The sequence below is a fragment of the Poecilia mexicana genome, unplaced genomic scaffold (assembly GCF_051168715.1).
Source record: "Poecilia mexicana isolate PSO_F unplaced genomic scaffold, ASM5116871v1 scaffold_22, whole genome shotgun sequence".
In the NCBI taxonomy this organism is placed as follows: domain Eukaryota; kingdom Metazoa; phylum Chordata; class Actinopteri; order Cyprinodontiformes; family Poeciliidae; genus Poecilia; species Poecilia mexicana.
Window position 1 is genome coordinate 25,499,703 of NW_028263391.1, and position 20,500 is coordinate 25,520,202.

General features: G+C 40.1%; 1 protein-coding gene and 1 pseudogene across 1 annotated transcript in view; one reads left to right on the forward strand and one right to left on the reverse strand.

Annotated features, from left to right (window-relative positions):
- The window catches only part of LOC106911984 (semaphorin-4E-like), a 92,527-nt gene extending 78,584 nt beyond the window's left edge, over positions 1–13,943 (reverse strand). The window contains exons 1-14 of the mRNA XM_088002857.1: positions 13,847–13,943; positions 13,429–13,574; positions 12,778–12,840; positions 12,599–12,694; positions 11,797–11,896; positions 10,741–10,851; positions 10,500–10,648; positions 9,776–9,951; positions 6,752–6,902; positions 6,448–6,670; positions 3,092–3,210; positions 2,855–3,021; positions 2,731–2,780; positions 2,362–2,636 (exon numbers count right to left, since the gene is read on the reverse strand). Coding sequence (XP_087858983.1) covers positions 2,362–2,636; positions 2,731–2,780; positions 2,855–3,021; positions 3,092–3,210; positions 6,448–6,670; positions 6,752–6,902; positions 9,776–9,951; positions 10,500–10,648; positions 10,741–10,851; positions 11,797–11,896; positions 12,599–12,694; positions 12,778–12,840; positions 13,429–13,574; positions 13,847–13,943 — 1,923 coding nt within the window. The remainder of the gene's footprint in view (positions 1–2,361; positions 2,637–2,730; positions 2,781–2,854; positions 3,022–3,091; positions 3,211–6,447; positions 6,671–6,751; positions 6,903–9,775; positions 9,952–10,499; positions 10,649–10,740; positions 10,852–11,796; positions 11,897–12,598; positions 12,695–12,777; positions 12,841–13,428; positions 13,575–13,846) is intronic.
- On the forward strand, positions 8,080–8,857 carry LOC148152866 (uncharacterized; annotated as a pseudogene).
- Positions 13,944–20,500: the final 6,557 nt, after the last annotated feature.

The window sequence follows — 20,500 nt, forward strand, 5'->3', positions numbered from 1 at the left end:
CCAATAAGTTGTTAGTTATCTATTACTGCCATCTTGTGGCAGCATCTAGATTTTCAGTATTTCAGAAAAATTCAGCAAGAACAGTCATTAGCTCCTCACTGTTTAGTGCTATATATCAGAGTTAAAGTAGGATGTTGAAATAAAGGCCAATAACCTGCTAAAATGTGCATTTATAAAGTTTTCTCATTTTTCCTTTGCTATAACTAGAAAGAAGTGCTGAGTAAGACAAGTATTTATATTTAGCCAATCCCTCCTTTCACCATCTGCATGACAGCATTCTCATCTAGATAGATAATGTAGACATAAATATGTCTTAATCAACCTGTTGGCTCAGTGTATTTACAAGCAACTTGCTATTACTGGGGGTTTTTTTGTCTCTTCCCAGTACTCAGCCGGTCTGTCCCTTCTTTTTTCTGAGAAATTATGTGCTGACTTTTCACGACAGTCTCATGAAGAGGGTTGGTCATACTTTTCCTTAATGAACATTATTGGTGGTTCATACTATTAATAATAACTATTTGAAAGTGTGCTTTAGTAGCTTTGATTAAAGTAATGACAGATTTTTTCTAATACATGATTTCAGGTGACAACTTGAAAGTAAGGCAGAAATGTTGCCTGGCTGAAGACATCAAACCTCAAAAGCAGAATCCCAGGAGATTCGGGGTAAAATGTTTTTGTATGTCAGTAATTAGGATTATTAGTTCCAAAGAGAGAAAGTCCTTCATGGTTTCTTTTGATTTGATCTGGGATCCAAGGAAAAGGTAATTAAAGAACAGGAAGATCTCGGGAGGTTGATGGAGTGGAGTTGAGGGGATCCTCTCTGTCCTGGGTGAACTCCACGAAGAGGCTCAATCATGGCTTAGAGACGCATCAAGAGGTTTTATGATGCAAACCTTTAAAAAATTCCAATAAGTGTACATGCTTATCTACACAACATAATCAAAAACCAATAAGCCCTAAACCTCTTTTTAAAAGTCTCGATTGAAAATGAATTAACAATATCTCAGGAAATTAAATATTTAAGTGAAACAGTTCCTGTATCACAAGGGAAACTGCAAAAAAACATTCAGAAGTGTAAACACAAGTTACTGAATAAGAGCTGAATATTCTTCTGAAAGTACGTGTTACACGTCTCAGCTGGAAGTGGACAATTGTAACAAAAGACTTTTTTTCTTTTTATGTCTCTCCGCTTCTCCTTTGTTCTCTGTAAAGATGAACAGCGTCAGTGAATAAAAAGAACGACCGCCGTCTTCTTCCCCAAACTGTCTCTTTATTACAAATTCTTGATATCATGAAATCATGAACATTTCTTTGTGCAATCATGTTCTTGTGTCCTTCTGTTGTTCTCAAACAACCACATAGCATTCACCTCAGTGAATAGCATCAGCTCCCACCAACTGTGAAAGCATCAAAAGGCCAAATCAAAACAATTCACCAATAAATTTAAAGCTCAGATTTACATTAAAAAACACCCATTTCTCAAATGCAGCTAAATTTTAAGGGCACTAATTTCTTTGAGTTGTAATAATTATGAAAGAATTAATTATGTTATGTAAATAACATAGTATTGTTCCATGGATTGAGCAGTGTATTCACCGCTACTTCTTAGCCTCCATAGAACAACCTTTTTCTTACTCCTTAGTGCAAACAAGTAGCTTGCTGTCTGCCCGTATGGGACCATACATGAGATCAAGGGGGAAAACTGTAACTCATATTCTTTACATACCTTAAAGTTGGAGATCTGTTTCCTCCTGAGTTACCTCACTTCCTCTGCCTCCTCTCCAGAAAGGCTGCTGCATGACTTTTTCCATAAAATTCTAATTACTAAAAATACATGAGGCAGAACACTATTTCAGTGCTGTCGTTTCTTCATTGTTTGCCATTTATGTCCGTCAACCATTTGCTTTGTGTTCTTACGTGAGTTTATTCTTAAATATTGCCACTGTTCTAATCTCCATAGCCTTAGTGGCTAATTTTAACCTGCTGCAAAGTCTTAAAGTTTCAGGCCTCATTCCAAGTCCAAGCTACAAGCATAGATAACACTTCAGTCATTTTCATCATTTATTTTTTACAGTTCGTGGTAGTGATGCACAAAGTGTAATAGAAGTAGGTTGTTCTGTTATCTAACTATAAATCTGTCTGTCAGTAGATTTTTCCCTCTCTTCCACCCTAGTTGGTATGATTTTCTTGGTTGCAGGACCCTGCCTTTATCTTTGGTTTCTCATGGCTAGCATCACTCACACTGGTACTGCCAACATGGTTTTGAGTTTTCTGCTTCCAGCATACATAGATGATGAGCACTACACACACCACACAAACAGAAGCTAAAATGTAGGTAACTATAGCCTGAATCCAGTTTACCCCACCCTCTGAAACATCCATCTTAACGTTGTACTGGATCACCACCTTCCTGTGCTCTCTGCCTTTAACTACTTCCACTGTTTCACAGGTGTAAAGGCCTTCATCAGTGGAGGAAGGTGTTAAAACGAGTCCCTGGCTGAGCAGAATGTGTCGGGGACCGGGCTCAAGGATGCTACCAGAGAACCTCCAGCTGACGGGGAGATTGGTATCAGGGGAGCAGGGGAGGAACTGTGCGACGTCAACTGTGAGGTGGATGTCAGTAATCTGCTTTGACACTGTAGGAGAAGCCAAAACAGCCATAAAAATTATCCTACTACTCTCCTCGCTAAGGTAAATGTGTGTCAAGAGCTTTATGTGGCGAATACTTGCAATTAAAGCTTGGGCAAATTTCAACATCACCATCAATGAGGTTCTGGATCCTGCCACAAATAAATGAAATCCTCTGATTATAAAGGCAGCACACAGCGAACATGTCTTAGTTAGTGCGACGTACATGGAGGAGTTTGAAGCACCAGCAACAGCAGCACACAGGCCTCTGAGATGGTCCCAGCCGCAGTATGGATCTCTGGCTATAAGGCAGTCATCACAGGATGTGTAGCGGCTGCAGTCCCTCACACTAAGCTGAGCAACAGCAGTTCTAGTTGCGCTGTATAGCTGACCCTGCAGATCATCAGAGTTCAAAGGTTAGCTCCAGGTCCATTTAGTCTACAGACATGTTGCTGTAACCTACGCTTCTAGAGGAGAGCTGAAGGAAGCGAATGGGCTGAGGATCCTGAAACAGCTGCAACTCCTCAATGATTCGCCCTCCATCATTTTCAGACCACACCACCTTCTGCAGCCAACCAGAGTCTAGAGGACCAAACCAGAGGTTAACTCTGAGTGCCATTTGGAAAGTTACAGTGAAGAATTAACAGCAATATTTTGACATTTAGCCTGTCAGAGAAACTCTACAGTCACTACGTTATTCATTCATATAATTAGTGTGCACACTAAATATTTATATAGCAACCTAAGTATTTGCATTCTAAATATTTAGTTTGAAAATTAAATATTTAGTTAAATTTTTTGAACTGTTTTAACTTGGTTGTTTTGAAAGAATATGAGTTTTATTAGGACACTTTGTGTCTTTCTTTTTTCTTATTTCATGATGGTGGCGATGGTGGTAGGAGTTTGTCCCATAATTTGCATGTTGCTGGCTTGATCCCCGCCCTGTCCGTCTCTGATATTTTGTCCTTGAGCAAGACACTTCACCCACCTTGTATGCTGGTGTTGATAAGAGGGTTGTTGTATTTGTGTCGTCATGCACTGTTCAGACACTTTTATTAAAGTACCTGTGTTCATGGGTCTGCTCACACGTTTCTCAGATATGTCACAAAAACTCTTCTTCTGTCATCCTATTTACATTTATGCATTGACATAAACTCTTGATTGCCACCTAGTTGGCATGTACAAGTTCAGTCTATCAGGTTCTTTCACTTCTCTGGTAGATCTTAACACAGGTGGATTGTCTCTAGTACTGTCCATGTCACAGGGTGTTTCAGTTGTAGGAATAATCTGAGAGTCCTTAGATACTTCACTCGACTCATCAACAGGCTCTAATGGAGTTTTCAACAAACTGTGACGATTTCATCTCAGAACTTGTCTATCTTCAGTTTTCACTTCAAATGAACGTGGAGCTACTTCTTGCAGAATAGTTCTTTTAGTATTCCATCCCTCATCATCCTGAATCCTTACTGGATTCTTGTATGACAGTGGGGGTAGAATCTTAGCTGATCTGTCATAATATGACTTTTGCTTTACTTTCTGCTTTTGTAACTTGTACTTCAACTTTGATGATTTCTTTACACCTGTCATAACTTGGCAGAGTTGTACGAATCTTCCGATTCATCAAGAGTTCATCAAGTGAAAATCCACATTGCAATGGTGATATGTAGCTTAATAAAGCTAAATATCTGCAGCTTTCTTCAGAAGTTGCTTAAGAATATGAACTCCTTTCTCCACTTTTCCATTTGATCGTGCGTAATGTGGACTTGATGTTACATGCTTAAAATCATACTCCTCTGTAAACTTCTGTCATTCTCTGGTACTAAAACATGGTCCATTGTCACTCACCACAACATGTGGAATGTCATGCCTTCAATCAGTGATCACTAAGTAGTCTTTACCTTTAAAATGAAACAAATCTCTTCTCATTTTCAGCCATGGTGATGTTGGAATATCAGCTATCATCATAGGTTCTTTGTTCTGTTTCTAAATTTCTGACATGTTTCACATCTGCTTATTAGCATCTCAATATCCTTACTTAGTCCAGGTCAGAAAACTGATTCCCTAGATCCTCTTTTAAGTTTTTCAATGCCTAAATGACCCTCATGAATCCACTGCAGAATGTCCTGTTTTAGCACTTGTGGAATCACAATTCTGTTGTTTTTTGGTAACAGTCCATCCACAACTGTTAGGTCTGCATTAAAATTGAAAAACTGTGAATATGAGCGTATTGGCCATTCTTCATCCATATTCTGTATGACCAACTCTAGCTCTGTCTTAAGCTGTTGCCTCAACTATTTGCTTCAACTTTCCATCTAACATAGTTGAACTCACTATTGTCTGTAGGGGGTCTGGACAGAGCATCAGCAAGAAACAGATGTTTCCCTGGAGTGTAGATCAGTGTAAATTCATACCTCAGTGTATCTTCATCATAAGCCTCTGAATCCTCGGTGACATCTCCTTCAGATGTTTTTTGATAATGGCAACCAATGGTCGGTGATCTGTTTCAACTACAAAAGATGACAGACCATAGGCATAGCTATGAAACTGTTGTAATCCATAACGGTTTAGAGCCCCAAGCATTCTTTTTCTATTTGAGCATATTTGCGTTCAGCTTTTGTCATGGTTCTGGACAAAAGAAAGCCATGACTTCTGGCTTTCACTGTTCATTCTCAGCCTGAAGAATAACTGCTCCAAGTCCATCTTTTGAGGCATCTGTAGACAGTTTTATTTTTTTTAGTTGTGTCGTAGAAGGTAAGATAATAGTCAAATATTTTTTCAGTTCCTTCCACACTTGTTCATGAACTTCTGTCCTCTTGAACTGGCTATCGTTGTACAAGTCTCTGCGAATGTTTGTCATCTTTGCACTCAAATTGGGAATTATTTTTCCTATAAAATTGATCATTCCGATGATGTGCAGGACACGTGTTTTGTTAACAGGCTGTGGTATCTTTAAGGTGGCTTTTATTTTATCTTCATCTGGTTGAACACCTTGGGCAGATAGTTTGTGTCACCCCCCACTCCAGAGTTTCCTGCGTCCGCTGCATGTGAGCAGCCCCCCGCTCCAGAGTTCCCAGAGTTTCCTGTGGCTCCGCCCCCCGAGTTTGCGGACGCTTCCCCCGAGTATCCTGTGGCTCCGCCCCCCGGGTTTGCGGACGCTCCCCCAGAGACTCCTAGTCCTTCCCCAGAGACTCCTAGTGCTCCCCCAGAGACTCCTAATGCTCCTCCAGAGCCTCCAGCCGGCCTTCCTGCCGGCCCTCCAGGGCCTCCAGTGTACCGCCCACGTTAGCTTCACCTCCTGTGCCGTGGGCGGCCCCCAGACTGTTTTTCCTGTGTTTAGTTTCCTGTTTGGAATTGGTTTTGTTTCCTGGACTCCTTCATATGTTATCAGTCTGTTAAAGATAGTATTATCAATAGCAGTACAATTTGCACAATGCCTGTTTTGTTTTGTTCTTGGAAAAAGTTATTAAAAACAAGTTTTTGTCTAAATTAAGGTGAATTCATGGTTCCTTTTTCCACATAATGTAACCGGTAGGGTTTATGACAAAAAATAAATAAATTAATAATTATGTGATCGGTATCGGTGATCGGCCCTCATGGGTGATCGGTATCGATATCGGCAGGAAAAAACCTGATTGGCACACCTCTACCATGTGTATTTAAACCCACCTGTTGTCCTTGTCTCTCAAAGATTTCTGTTATATTTACAGAGTGAAACTGTGAATATAACAGTTTTGCATTTACAATACAGCCATTGTCCAGTCTGATCCTGCCAACAACGCCAAGATGTGTTAAGTCATCATATATGATCCAGTTACTTACTGTTGCCAATAAGCATGATGATGTGCTGCTGTCCATCCAGAGAGGTTACTTTGTCAACAACGATTCTGGAGAACTGGGCCACAGACCAGACCAGCAGGGGCCTCCCAGTGATCGGGGTCACCGCTCCCTCCATCAGAGGGTGGTTCTTCGCAAACAGAAGGGCATTTTCTGGGATGTTGAAAGAGGTCTTCACACCGTTGGCTCGCATTTCATCATTAATACACTGATAATACACATCAGAGATCATGTGAGGTGGATCATTTTCATTACTACTATTTCATACCAGTTTAGGTTTGGTGCTTACTGAACGAGGGTAGGCGAAGTTCTCTTTTCCCATGTACTTCACCCAACCTCCAGGAATTATCTCATCCAGAAGGTTCCCCCTGAAAACTTGCTGGATGTCTGACACCTTATAGGCACAGACAGCGGACTGACTGCAGGTACTAGATGGCTCCCTGTGAATTGAGGTCTTGTTAATTCCAGTTCAGAAACAATTTTTTTGTAATATGGTGGAATGTCACGTACTGGAAAAGGTTCTCAAATAAAATGCGAAATCTACATTTTTAAAACTGGTGATGGGAAAGTGATAGTGGAGGACGATTTCCTGAGCTTCATTGTTACAAAAATGAGAACTTTGTCTCAGGATGAAATTGTTTTATTAGCCTCAAACAATTTCTCCTCTGAGTGGATTGAGGAGTCAAAGCGCCAATTGTTTGAATTATGCCCAACCTCGATTAGTTGCATCAAACACAAAGGCCCTCAAAAGGATGTTAACAACATTGTTAACAGGATTGCCTCAGGGTGCTTAATGAGTGTGGTGAAAACATTCCAAGATTTGTTTTGCACTATCTGGATGTACTTCCACCAGTTGGTTTTGGGAACATGGATGCCTCTGCCCTACTCAGTAGGGTGGAGCTGGTGAGCCTGGAGGTGTCTCGCTTAAGGAAGATCTTGGAAACTCAGGCCTCTAAATGAGAATCTGGAAGCAGTAGCGACAACTTTGGATCGCTGAATGACTGCAGTCAAGAAGTGTGACTCGCCTGGTCAAGCGCACTGGACCAGTGTAGTATGAGCGTATTATGAGGAAGCATCACAGGAGCTAAGGACATCTGCTCACCTCTCGCAAGTCCAGCTGTTGGAGGACCTGCCGAAATCCCGCCCTGGACCAAAGTGGTAAAGAAAGGGATAGGAAAGCCTCAGAAAGATCAAAACAAAGCTGTAAAGCCCAGGAGCCAGAAGATGGCAATAACTGGCACCAGCACAGATAACATCCCGGTGGTCAAAACTAGGGTGGTGAATGTTTTTGCGTCATGATTTGCACCTAATCTTGACACTGACACCATACGCTCTTATGTGGCTGATAAACTGGGGAAGCCAGTGACGTCGCAAAATTGATTCCACTCAGAAAAGGTTCCACTCGTTTCATGTCACTGCTGAATGTGAAGACGTGATGGACATGTATGACCCCAAGCTGTGGCCAGCTGGCATTTTTGTTCATCGTTCCTAAGAGGCCTGTAGGTCCAGAGAATCCTAAGATGGGTGTACTGGTGAGCCTCAGCAGCATTTGGTGCCTACTGTGTCTGACGCTTGGCCGGAGAGCTGTTGATTAGTCAATATTATTAAATTAATATTAATATTGTCTCTTACAATGTGTGAGGACTACCTGTTGGGACTAAAGAATTGGATAACCGTTTAACTGTAAATACTTTCTTGGTGAACTGTGATGTATTGTGTGTTCAAGAGACTTTTCTACTGAAGCAAGACTTGAAAGGATTTAATTTCTTGCTTAAAGACTTCTATGATGTGGGTGAATCACATATGAGTGATGGAATATTTTATGGTAGAATACCTGCTGGTGTTGCTATCTTATGGCATAAAAGTATGATCAGCTGGTTAAGTTGGTCAGATTAAACATTGACTGGGCCATTGGAATTGAGTTTAGTGATGGTGATCAGAAGGTCATAATTCTCAATATATACACATCTTATGAATGCCACAGGAATGAAGATGAATATCTTCATAGGTTATCTTATGTCTGTTATCCAGGAAAATGCTACCTCTTGTTTTTTTAATTGTGGGCGACATAAATGCAGATATTTCTGATAAAAGTTCAATATTTGTGAATAATTTGATGCAATTCTGCCTTGATAATAGTCTGGTTCTATCTAGTAAGGTGTTTCTACCTGAGGACAGCTTCACATATGTTAGTGAAGCATAGGGTACAACCTCATGGTTAGATTGCTGTATTAGTACAGCTGATGTTCACCAGTCCATAGAATCAATGAGGATTAATTATGAGCTTTCTACTTCTGATCATATCCCTCTTTCTGTATCTGTAAATATTGGTAACCTACCTGCTGTTCAGTCTGCTTACAGACTGAATGCCCTATGTTTTATTAAAAGAAATTAGAATACAATTAGGTCTAATTTGCTTGCAAGAAAAATGCAAAACAACTGCACACATGATTTCTGGAAGGAAATAAAGAATATGAATAATTATAAAACAGTTCTGCCAACTAATATTAATGGCATAAATGGACCAGAGGAAATTACTCAGATGTGGCAGAAGCATTATTATGAACTATTTAACTGTGTTAAAAGCTCCCCGCTTGTGGCGAACAGTACTACTCACGATGAAGACGTGAAAGTTTTATTTCAAGAAATTAAATAAGAACAATAAGGCCTGTGGTGTAGATGAGATGTCTGCAGAGCACTTCAAATGTTCAAGCAGAAAATTCTGCTTTCTCTGTGTTTTACTGGGTTTTTAGTCCATGGCAGATAATAAGGTTGCTGCTGCCAAAGGAGATTCCTCTGCAGGTGCACATTCAGGGGTTATTCTTAGTTTTTCCACACAACTTCATATGATTTAAATAATGACTGTTTTTCTGAACATGTTTTATAAGAAACTAATAGAAACAATATAATTTTTATCACTGAGTATGTACACTCTTTGTACTTTCAAATGTCTTTTTTAGTAATGGCAGCAGAGGAAATGAAGGAAGCTGTTTGGTCCTGGTTGACCATGCCACTAGGAAGCAGTTGTTTCTACGTAACTGAGAGTCCAGACTCTCTCTAGTAGCATTGTGCCCAGGTATTTCAGCTTCATAGGTTTAATTTTCTTTCAAATATTTCAGATGTACGCTACAGAAAAATCCTTGATTAGGCAAATTTTCTACAAATGCCTCAGAATCGACGGGGGTCTTTTACTCTAACTTTGTGGCAACTGAACAATCGGAATAAATTTATTTTAATTGCTGTACAGTCACAAAGCTACTACATATAACGAGGTTAGAAAATTCTGAACTCCGCACCTTGGAACATAACTTACGGGCTAGAGGCGAATGTTGCGTAGAAGAGGCTCTCTGTCGCATTATTTTTATCTTTGAGAAAAAAGACGTCCTGCACCAGAGAAAGTGAACCTGTGTCTCCAAACGGGCAGTCCAGACGGGCTTTCAGGAAAGAAGTCCACTTTTTCTCTGAAATTATGAAGCCTCCCAAGTCGCTCTGAATCAAAACAATGTCACACGTTAAAGCTGCAGTATGTCATTTTTATAAAAATGTTTTTACAGATAATCTGTATCTTGAATGAGCTGCTGCATCCTTTCTTTTAAAGATGGAGCTTAAAAAAATCCAAACTCCAATTCTGCCAATGCTCCCATTGCTAACTCAAAACAACTACTCAGAGCCAGGAAGAGGGTCTTAGCGCTTTCAGTCACCCCTCTGTGTGGCACTGCAAAGCCCACCCTCTCTCTTTGCTCTCTGCTGTGCTGCAGCTAGCAGTGCTACAGCTGAGCTAGTTAGCCCATGAGCTAGTTAGCATGGGAATATATGATGAGCATGTGAATGAGGATGATTGGCAACGCTAAGACCTTCCTCTAGGCTCCAATTGGTTGTTTTGGGTCCGGATGGCTCAGGAGAGGTTCATTTCTTCAGATAACAATAGCAGCACAGGAAAGAGGTGGAGCAGATCCATCTTTTCACAGCTTATCCTTCTCATACATACTGTCACGACATGATGACAATTTTAAGAAATATGTAAAAAAAAAACTTACTTTACACACTCGTGCAATTCTTGACAAACGCAGGTTGCTGCGTCGTTCCTCCACAGCAGTCTCAGTGAAGAACACGAACAAATTGTCATCGTCTTTGTTCTCTGAACTTTTTCTGATTTCAGCAACATTTATGGAAATCATGATGGGGTCTGAGTTCATAACATTTAAAATTATGGGGTTATGTTATACAGGATAGAATTTGAAGTAAAAGAACTTTAACAGGGTCGAGCAGTTAGCTTACCGTTGAACCAAGATGTTTTGTCTTCAGTAGAGAGATAATTGCGTCCGGTTTTCAGGAAAATATTTCTTTTCCCCATGAAGTCTACAGAAACAGCCGAATATAATGTGTTTTCTGTTGTGAGCAGAGGAAAAAGTTTTACAATTTCTGAAACTGATCATTACAAAAGCATTCCTTCAGCGTGGGTGGGGTCAATTGAAACAATGAACCTGCAGCTGTTTAGTACCAGAGAAAAAACTGATAACAGTGACAGGTGAGAATCTGCCTTTGTCTTGAACTGGATGTGGTGAGGAAGTCCTCTGTTTGTCAAAGCCAGGTTGAGGCAGAGCTTCAAAATGTGAGCAAGAGAGGAAAGGAATTAAACTCAAATAGGATTTTTAGCAGCTGATTAAAAAGTTTAAAACCTAAAAAGTCAGGGGGCGTTCAAAGGACAGCAGGGGGCGCTGGCAGAAAAATTTATGATTCTTTGGGAGGCGTTTGCTCGAAGGTAAACTTTACATCTCATATGCACATCTGTTGAGACTTTGAGCTACTTGCAAAACTGAAAATATAACTGAAAAATGTATTCCAATTTATTACTGTTTTTACCTAATTATCTCTTACTTTGTTTAACTTTACAAACAACATCCCATAGTTTACCACAAGGGTGGTAAACTTGTGGTGATCTAATTAACAGCCTTACAATTTTAAGCTTAAAAGTTGCTTTGAGTATCTGATCAACTCCATTTATTTTGTCTCTTGCTCCCGTTTCCCCTGTTCTTCATCTGGTTACAATCCTGCAGCTCATAGTCCAAATAGTGCTAACTTTCTAAAGCATCAAGAAGAGAGCGAGATCTCAGAGAAATAGGAGAAGTGCAAGTTCACTGGTTGATGTTTTATGCAGGTCAGAACAAATGTATGACTATGAAGATGTGGGAGAACAACTAAACATTTCATATGATGAAGTTTCTCGATGCACCCCTACTGTTTGGACAAGAACTTAAATAATGAATCCAGGTAAGGAAACATTAAGATCCAGTGCTAAACACTGAGAGACATGAGAGAAAGTGTTGCACCAACCATTCATCATTGTGGCAAACTCTTCATGGGGATTAAAGGGAGCTCTCCCCCTGCCATCCTGAGTTGTGGTTTCCATGGTGACATTTCCTCCTTTGAACAACTGAAGAAACATTAAATAATTTATAATTATTTAGAAATGATGCTACTTATTATTCCATGCATCTGCTTTAATTCTGACGGTTGAATCAGAAAACCAGTGCAACACTTTAATATCTCTGTACTTTTAATGCCATTATTTTATTACAATAAACAAAACTCTGCCAACACAATAAAAACCCAGCGCATCATCTCAGCTGATGGTTCTGGAGTCGCAACTCCAGCCTTAAGTCTTGCGTATATGTAAACAAGCACTGCATATTTTTGTAATTGATTAAGAAAAATGTGTCCACATGACATGATGCAGCATCATAGAAAAGGGTGTAGTAAGTATGCCTGGGCAATTGGCCAATTAGGTGTCGCTATGTAGTAGTGGTATGGTAAAACTGGAATCCCAGTGCTGTTTCATGATTTAAAATGATATTGCGCCACTTGGATATGTGTTGGGTGCCTCACGCATGTGTGTATATATATCCCGCTCAAACGCATGTGAGGTGTAGAGCAAGATGGAGCTTCGACATTGGAGCAAAGGTTTCTATTTGGTGCAATGACCAAACGGAAACTGGCATTCTGAAATGTGGAACATGATTTCAAAAATCATTGTTTCTGGTTTCCCAAGACACTAAATCTGTGTGGATCCACTGCCTAAATGACAAAACACTTTTGCCGTTGTGTCGATGGGGCCTTAGTTATGAGAGGAACGTACCAGGTGTGTGCAGAGAGGTTTGAATGCACGGGTTCCACACGTAAAGATTCTGCCATCATTCAGAGTGTGCAGCGTTGTGATGTAGTTTTCACAGTCCTGTTAGAAGAACAGCTATTTCTCCAAACAGAACATTTTAAGTTTATTCACATATTTCTTGATGTGAATGTGCTGCAATGTACCTGGATGCTCTTGCCTTTAACTATACACTCAGATTTTTCTCCAGAGCTCACCATCCATTCAGTCTGAAACCAAACAGACCACAAGGTTAATTTGTTTGCTCTATTCAGTTGTGAAGTCTAATTTTTTTAAGTCATGTTTGAAATATATACAACATTTTTAAAACAACTGAAGTACATAATTACTTAATTGTGCTATAAAATGGTACTATGCGGCTGGAAAGCACATAAACCCGCCCCCTTAAAAGTGTTGACATTACAGTGCATTTAGCTTTATGGGTAGCAGTGAATGAGTAACTCCAAAATCCCTGAAGCTGTTATCGAGATATCAATTTTGACCCTATAAAGTCTCCTATGAACAAACTATATAAATATCAAGAAATAGTCAACATTTCATTTTCTATTAGGAATCTAAACTTTTTTTTCTCTAATTATGAAGTATGATGGAGATATTCACAGTTAATTGATGTGCTAGCTGGCACTAAGGTGTTTGTTATTGTATCACTTGCACAATTTTTAAGTGTTTGCATGATTTTTTTCTGTTTTAACAGGATTAATAACTCATTATTTTACCAACAACACCCTGCAATATCCCTAAGTATTGTGTGTACTGTCCAGGTTCACCACCCCATTCCACCCAAGCCCAGTTCCTACCTCGCTGGTCTTCTCAGTGATGTCATCCAAACTGAGCGTGATGACCTTTCCTCTGGCTCCGATGAAGAGCAGACCGATGTCTTCTCTCACCAGCATGGAGCTCAAACCGTCAAAGTCAGGCTCCTTAAACAGCTTCAGGTTAACATCTGAGGGAAGGAATCCAACCGGCATCCTCAGGTTACTTTTGAAATCAGAGCATTTTCATATTTACCTTAGTGTGATGTAACTGTATGCCATTCTTAATGTTTTTGACATTGACACTCGTGGACTCTGTTTATTAGGAAACTTCTGAGTTCAGTTTAGTCCCTATATTTCACTTTGACATTAGAATAAAAGAAGTAGAAAACATCTTAGTCGACAGACTGTGAATACTTCTGCACTGGTCTGGACATTTCAGTGCTGCTGCAGAGATGCTCACCTGAGAAGAAAACGCTCCGGCGGGGTTTCAGGCTTTGGGCTGATCCCTCACTCATAATGATCAGGACATAAAGGAGCGCTACCTGGCTCTTCATCATAACCTCAGACAGGAAGGAAAGAAAAAACACATTTCTATTGCAGTTGTTATGGAAACAGCAGTTTATTTCCTGGTTAATAATTACATGTCACAGATTCTGTGTCAGCTGCAGCTTCAGAGAAACGTAATCATAAATTATGAGTTTCTATTAAATCAGGTCAAGTTTATTTGTGTAGCACATTTCATCAACAAGGGAGTTCAAAGACCTTTCCATCATAAAAACATCAATTATGAAACAAACATTACATTTTGTGAAATGTCATTAAGCTCATCAAGCAAATGCAAATGCACATAAAATATCAATGGTTAATGTTCCAATTATGATTCAAAAGCAGCTCTAACAAGGTGGGCTTGTAGCCTTGACTTAAAGGAACTCAGTGTTTCAGCTGTTTTGCAGTTTTCTGGAAGTTTGTTCCAGATTTATGTTGCATGCTGAATGCTGCTTTTCCATGTTTGGTTCTAGTTCTGGATCCAGAGCAGAACCAGAACCAGCAGGTTGATGCTGCAGCAGCAGCAAATTTTAATCTGTTCAGTGATTTATAAACTAGCAGCAGTTTAAAGTCTCTTCTCTCAGTGAAGGACTGTAGAATTGGGTGGTGTAGAACTAGGTGGTGTAGATTTGGATTATGTAGAACTGGGTGGTGTAGAACTAGATTATGTAAAACCAGGTGGTGTAGAACTGGATGATGTAGAACTGGGTGGTGTAGAACCGGGTGGTGTAGAACCGGGTGGTGTAGAACCGGGTGGTGTAGAACCGGATGGTGTAGAACTAGGTGTTGTAGAGCCAGGTGGTGTAGAACCAGGTGGTGTAGAACCAGGTGTTGTAGAGCCAGGTGGTGTAGAACCAGGTGGTGTAGAGCCAGGTGGTGTAGAGCCAGGTGGTGTAGAACCATGTGGTGTAGAACTAGGTGGTGTAGAGCCAGGTGTTGTAGAGCCAGGTGGTGTAGAACCGTGTGCTGTAGAGTCGGGTGCTGTAGAGTCGGGTGGTGTAGAACCGGGTGGTGTAGAACCGGATGGTGTAGAACTAGGTGTTGTAGAGCCAGGTGGTGTAGAACCAGGTGGTGTAGAACCAGGTGATGTAGAGCCAGGTGGTGTAGAACCATGTGGTGTAGAACTAGGTGGTGTAGAGCCAGGTGTTGTAGAGCCAGGTGGTGTAGAACCGTGTGCTGTAGAACCGTGTGCTGTAGAGTCGGGTGGTGTAGAACCGGGTGGTGTAGAGTCGGGTGGTGTAGAGTCGAGTGGTGTAGAGCCAGGTGGTATAGAACCAGGTGATGTAGAACTAGGTGGCGTAGAACCGGGTGGTATAGAACTAGGTGGTGTAGAACCAGGTGGTGTAGAACCAGGTGATGTAGAACCAGGTGGTGTAGAACTAGGTGGTGTAGAACCAGGTGGTGTAGAACCAGGTGGTGTAGAACCGGGTGGTGTAGAACCAGGTGGTGTAGAACCAGGAGGTGTCTCTACCCTCCTGGTTCTAGTCAGATCTCCAGCTGCAGCTTCTGGTCGTCAGTCTGACCTGCTGCAGGAATCAAAGCCACTAAATCCTGGATGAGTTTCTCTGGTCGGAGACTTTAGTCCTCTGGTACTGAAATGTTCTGCAGCAGCTAGAAGGACCACTGAGGAACCGGCTTTATGTGGCTCTGGAGGGTCAGGTCAGAGGTCAGCCTGATCTCTAGTTTCTATTTGTTCTAGTTCTAACCTTAATAACTCTAGATCGCTCCTCTTTAGATCCAAAGATAATAACTTCGGTTTTGTCTCTGTTCAGAAAGTTTTGGCACATCCTCAGATTTATCTGTTCTCAGCATCTGTTCAGTGATTGGATGGGGTCAAAGGTCACCTGGTGACATCATAATGTAGAGCTGTGTATCATCTGTGTAGTCATGGTAGTGTTATTTCCTGTTATAACCTGAGCCAGTGGGAGCACAAAGATATTGAATCAGAGTGGTCTTAAGATTGAACCTTGTGGTTCCCCAGATGTGACCTCTGACCTCTTCAATGAGAAGTTTCCTATTGAAACAAAGAAATCCCTGTTCTTAATGTCAGATTCAAAAATTCTGGACTGGAGAGTCCGACCCAACTCTCTGGTCGGTTCAGTAAAGTGTCATGGTCAATACTGAGGTCCAACAGAACTAGCACTGTGGTTCTTCCACAGTCTGTGTTTCGATGGATATCATTGAACACTTTGACTAGGCCAGTGTCCATGCTGTAGTGAGCACGGAAACCAGACTGGAAGGAGTCAAAGCGGTTGGTTATTGTTAGGAAGTTAATTGTTTAAAAACTGCTTTTTCAATAACTTTGTTGATGAATGGGAGGTTGGAGGTCGGCCTGTAATTCTGCAGTAGTGATTTGTCTATATTGTTCTTTATTATCAGTGGTCTGATAACTGCTGTTTTCAAAGCCTGGGGGAAAACACCTGATGAGAGTGATGAGTTTACTATTAGAATCAGATCATTTGAAATGAAGGCAGGACTTTCTTAAAGAAAATTGTGGGTAGGACATCCAGACAGCAGGAACTTGACCTTAATTGATTCATAACATCTTCTAAGATTTCAAGGTTGAGTTGTTGAAATGTTGTCATTTTCTCTGCATTTGTTGTTTGGGCATAGCATTGACATTGGATTTAATGTGAATGTGCAGATTAATCATCAGATTTTTTGGATTTTCTCTGAAGAAGTTGGTAAATTTATTGCAGGCCGTGTTTGATTACATTTCAAGTGGTTCAGTCAACTGTGGCAACTAAAGCTAGAGCAGTGTTTCTCAACCTTTTTGGGCCAGCGCCCCCCCAGCCTTTATCCAGGTCCCTCACCGCCCCCACCAAAGAATTTGTAGGCTACTTTGCACTGACTATTATTTTATTATTAATATTACTATCACTATTGTAGATGTTTTGATTTTTATCATTGTTTCTGTATTTATCATCAAAAATAATTTCCCAGAGAACAAGAAAGCCATGGGAATATAAATTATTTTCACAGGTGTCTATGAAAAATGCAATGAACATTCAACTTAAAATTGGTAGGCCTAACAGCAGCCAAGAGCATTTGAAAACATTGAATATGTATCGGATATACAAGCCACTTGTGCAGTTCAGACTGTGAAGAAAAGATCAGATACAGATCACTAGGCAAAAAAAATGGAATTGGGTCACTTCAAGCTGCAGTGTAAACAGCCTAATAAATCATTCACAAAAAGTTTCTGATAAAACACTTTTAGGCTGCAGCTTGAAATGACCCAATTCCGATTTTTTGTCAAATTGGATTGTTTTTGCCATGACACTTATAAACATATGCGACCTGTATGTGTTCTGCAGTGTGAACGGGCAAGAACCTGGAAGTGTCCCGCATGCCCAGTAGAGGGCGCAATAACATCAGCGTTCTCAGTGTTCTGCCAACCGCTATGAACAGAAGAAGTGCTCTGTGTTTGTGGAAGTAAATATGGAGGCTAACGGTGGAGCTTAGCTTACACATCTGCAGCATATTAACAACTTAATCCTCATAGTCCGCCATGTTTGTTGTTATTCTTCCCACTTGTGTATCAGGATGCATTATAGTGGAGTTTGTCGAGTATCAGTGACGTTCAGGTCGGATGAATGCGACGTGAACGTTAGGTCGCGTTTGAATTGGATACGTGTCGGATGTCCAAGTGGCCCGAGTCGCATTCGAAAAGAATCCGACCTGTGCTGTTTAGACTGTCATGAAAAGATCGGATACACGTCGCATTACGTCAAAAAAATCGGAATTGGGTCACTTCAGGCTGCAGTGTAAACACAGCCTTAGATTTCTGTTTGGATTTAAGCTGTTTGTTTGTAAATAAAGTGTTACATTACTGAAAACATAAATATGTTAAAGAAGTGCATTATCAAAAATGGTCGACATAACATTTTTTAAAAATAAAACAAGATGTGATTGCTTACCTATGATGGATGGTTATGTATAGGCAATTTACTTCTGATAACATTTTTGAAAACAGGAACTGCAACAAAGTTCTGGTTCTGATGCGGAAGTTCTGTATCAACTGGAAAGAAGAGTTATTCACCATTAAATATTGGAATGTTTTTTTTTAAAATAAACATGTTTTGGTTTCTCATAGTTATCAGAAGTACATTGCCTCTACATAGCCACCTACAACAGGTAAGCAATCACATCTTAAAAGTCTTAATCAACTGTATTTGATAATGGACTTTTTAATGTTTTTTCAATGTATATTTGTAAAGATAAACATCTTTGTTTACAAAAAAAAATCATTCTGACATGAGAAACTTTTTGTGAATCATAGTATTAGTTTCCCATCTTTCAATTTCTTGCAGAGATGATTTTGGTGTCTTTGCTCCCCCTTGTGGTATAAAATATGTCTGTCACAGTAAAAGCATGACTTGCATGTTTTATGGTTAAGTGCTTTAAGTTGAGCTGTAAATCACTTACAGATGCTAATTGAAAGACCTGAAGGAAATAAAATAATTTAAATGAGACTCATTTCATAATATATGAATCCATAATGTTTCTGAGATGCTTCAGCGCCTCAGCTGAAGCTAGACTATCTGATAGCTAGATTGTCTTTATATGACAAAAAATAAACTGCTGTTTCTATAACAACTGTCAAAGAAATGTTTTTTTTTCTTAATTTTCTGTCTTAGGTCATGATGAGGAGTCAGGTAGCGCTCCTTTATGTTCTGGTCATTATGAGTGAAAGATCTGCCCAAAGCCTGAAACCCCGCTGGAGTGTTTTCCTGTCAGGTCAGGCGTCTCTGCAGCAGCAGTTAATCCAACCTAGAGAGATTCACACACAAAAAACTGTGATTAAAAAGTTGTATTGACATGAAAGAATTAAAGTCCTGTGGTGCTCAGACGCCGACAAAAGACATTGTGCTGTGAATTGCGATAAGCTTGGACGAGCATTTTGCAATGAAGAGTTGAGAGGTCTTCTCCCCATTCACTGGTGGTGGAGGCCGGAGAACGGATGGAAGCTTGAAGGAGGCAGGAGAATAGAGGTGGAAAAGGGGCAGATATGGGTTGAGCACAGCTGGAAAGCAGATGGGACCATCATCTGTTTATATCATCTTGTAAACAGAAGATTGATTGAAGATTGGCTATGACGAGGCATGGTCCGATACTGACAGGCTGTGGACCATGCAGGGCGAACTGAAGAGTCTTCCAATTTGAATTTACATCTGTCCACACTCTTGCAGAAGTATTGACACCCAGTCAATTTTTCCAGATTTTGTTGTGTTGCAAACTCTAGTGTTTCATTGTGTTGCAGTACACCCATTTTCCCTTTCTATGCACCACCCAGTTCTGTTTACCAGTTCGGGGACCAGACCAAAACCCTTCAGTGTAATTATCTTAAAAAACAATTACTTTTGGTTAAGTGCAAAACATGCTTTGATTCCAAAAATGATCAAATGTTACAAGTCATACAAATGGAACCTATATGGAGTGACATTCACCGTCTAGCGATGGGCTTCACTCACCTCACCTTAGAGATGACACCAAGTGAAGCAAAGATTGTTGTACGAGTTCAGCTTTTATCTTCTCATTCTGCACCCTCTCTAAGGGGTGTTGCCCTGCTTAATCAGTAGTTCTTATATGTAACATCGAAGACTGTTGCCAGTCTTTAATGTTATGGTTATGTAAGCATGCAGTCCACAGTCCACTGTAACGCTAATTAAGGCTGGGCGCCTGACTACGGCCAAATATAATAATAGGCAGTCAGAAAGGTGCGGCTGTGGAGCCCGTGTGTGAATAAAACACCATTAGACAGAAAGTAAGTTCAAGTTATTGTAGTCAAGCTTATATTTTTGCATATATTTAGGAAGGTATTCAATAATAATAATATTTATAATAATAGTGATTTTCTATGAATATAACCAAAAGAGACAAGAAAAAACAAAACGACAACAAAACAATAAACCCTCATGACACCCAAGAGTTTTTGTTTCCTATTTTAAGTCCGTTCTTGAATCCAGGGTGAGTAATGGTCCATCAATCAATAATCCGACTGTTTTAATCCATGATCCAAGGCAATAGGTCCAGAATGCATAAACTAGTTTGGTTCGATTAAGTCCTGCCTCAAAGCTGCGGTGATCCGGTAGCTCGCCATCCTGGGTTGAAACAGGGGGTGGGAAAAACCTGACCTAAACAAGGTCATAAATAAAAAATAAAAACAAATTAGCGTTCACATTTAAACAGGGTTAAACTGTTATCAAAAATAACTAAACATTCAATAATTACAAAAAAAAAGCTATATTCCATAAAGTATTTCTCAGGAATCATTCAAATGAATTTCAAGTTAAAGATCACATTAATGTTACAGATTCAAATAAAGTTACAGATCAAATTAAAGTGCACTTTCAAGTTGGATTAAGTTTAATTGACATTAGAGTCAGTTCAACTTAATTGACTCTAATTAATTGACTTTGTAATTGATATCAACCTGTCTGATGATTTTTCTGTTATCTTTGAAAGCATTTTCTCTGTTGACTCACTTGGCAAACAGCAAAACGTTCTTTGATAACAGAGCAAAAACTTTTATTCATATCTACTCTTCCGCCTCATTTCTATGCTG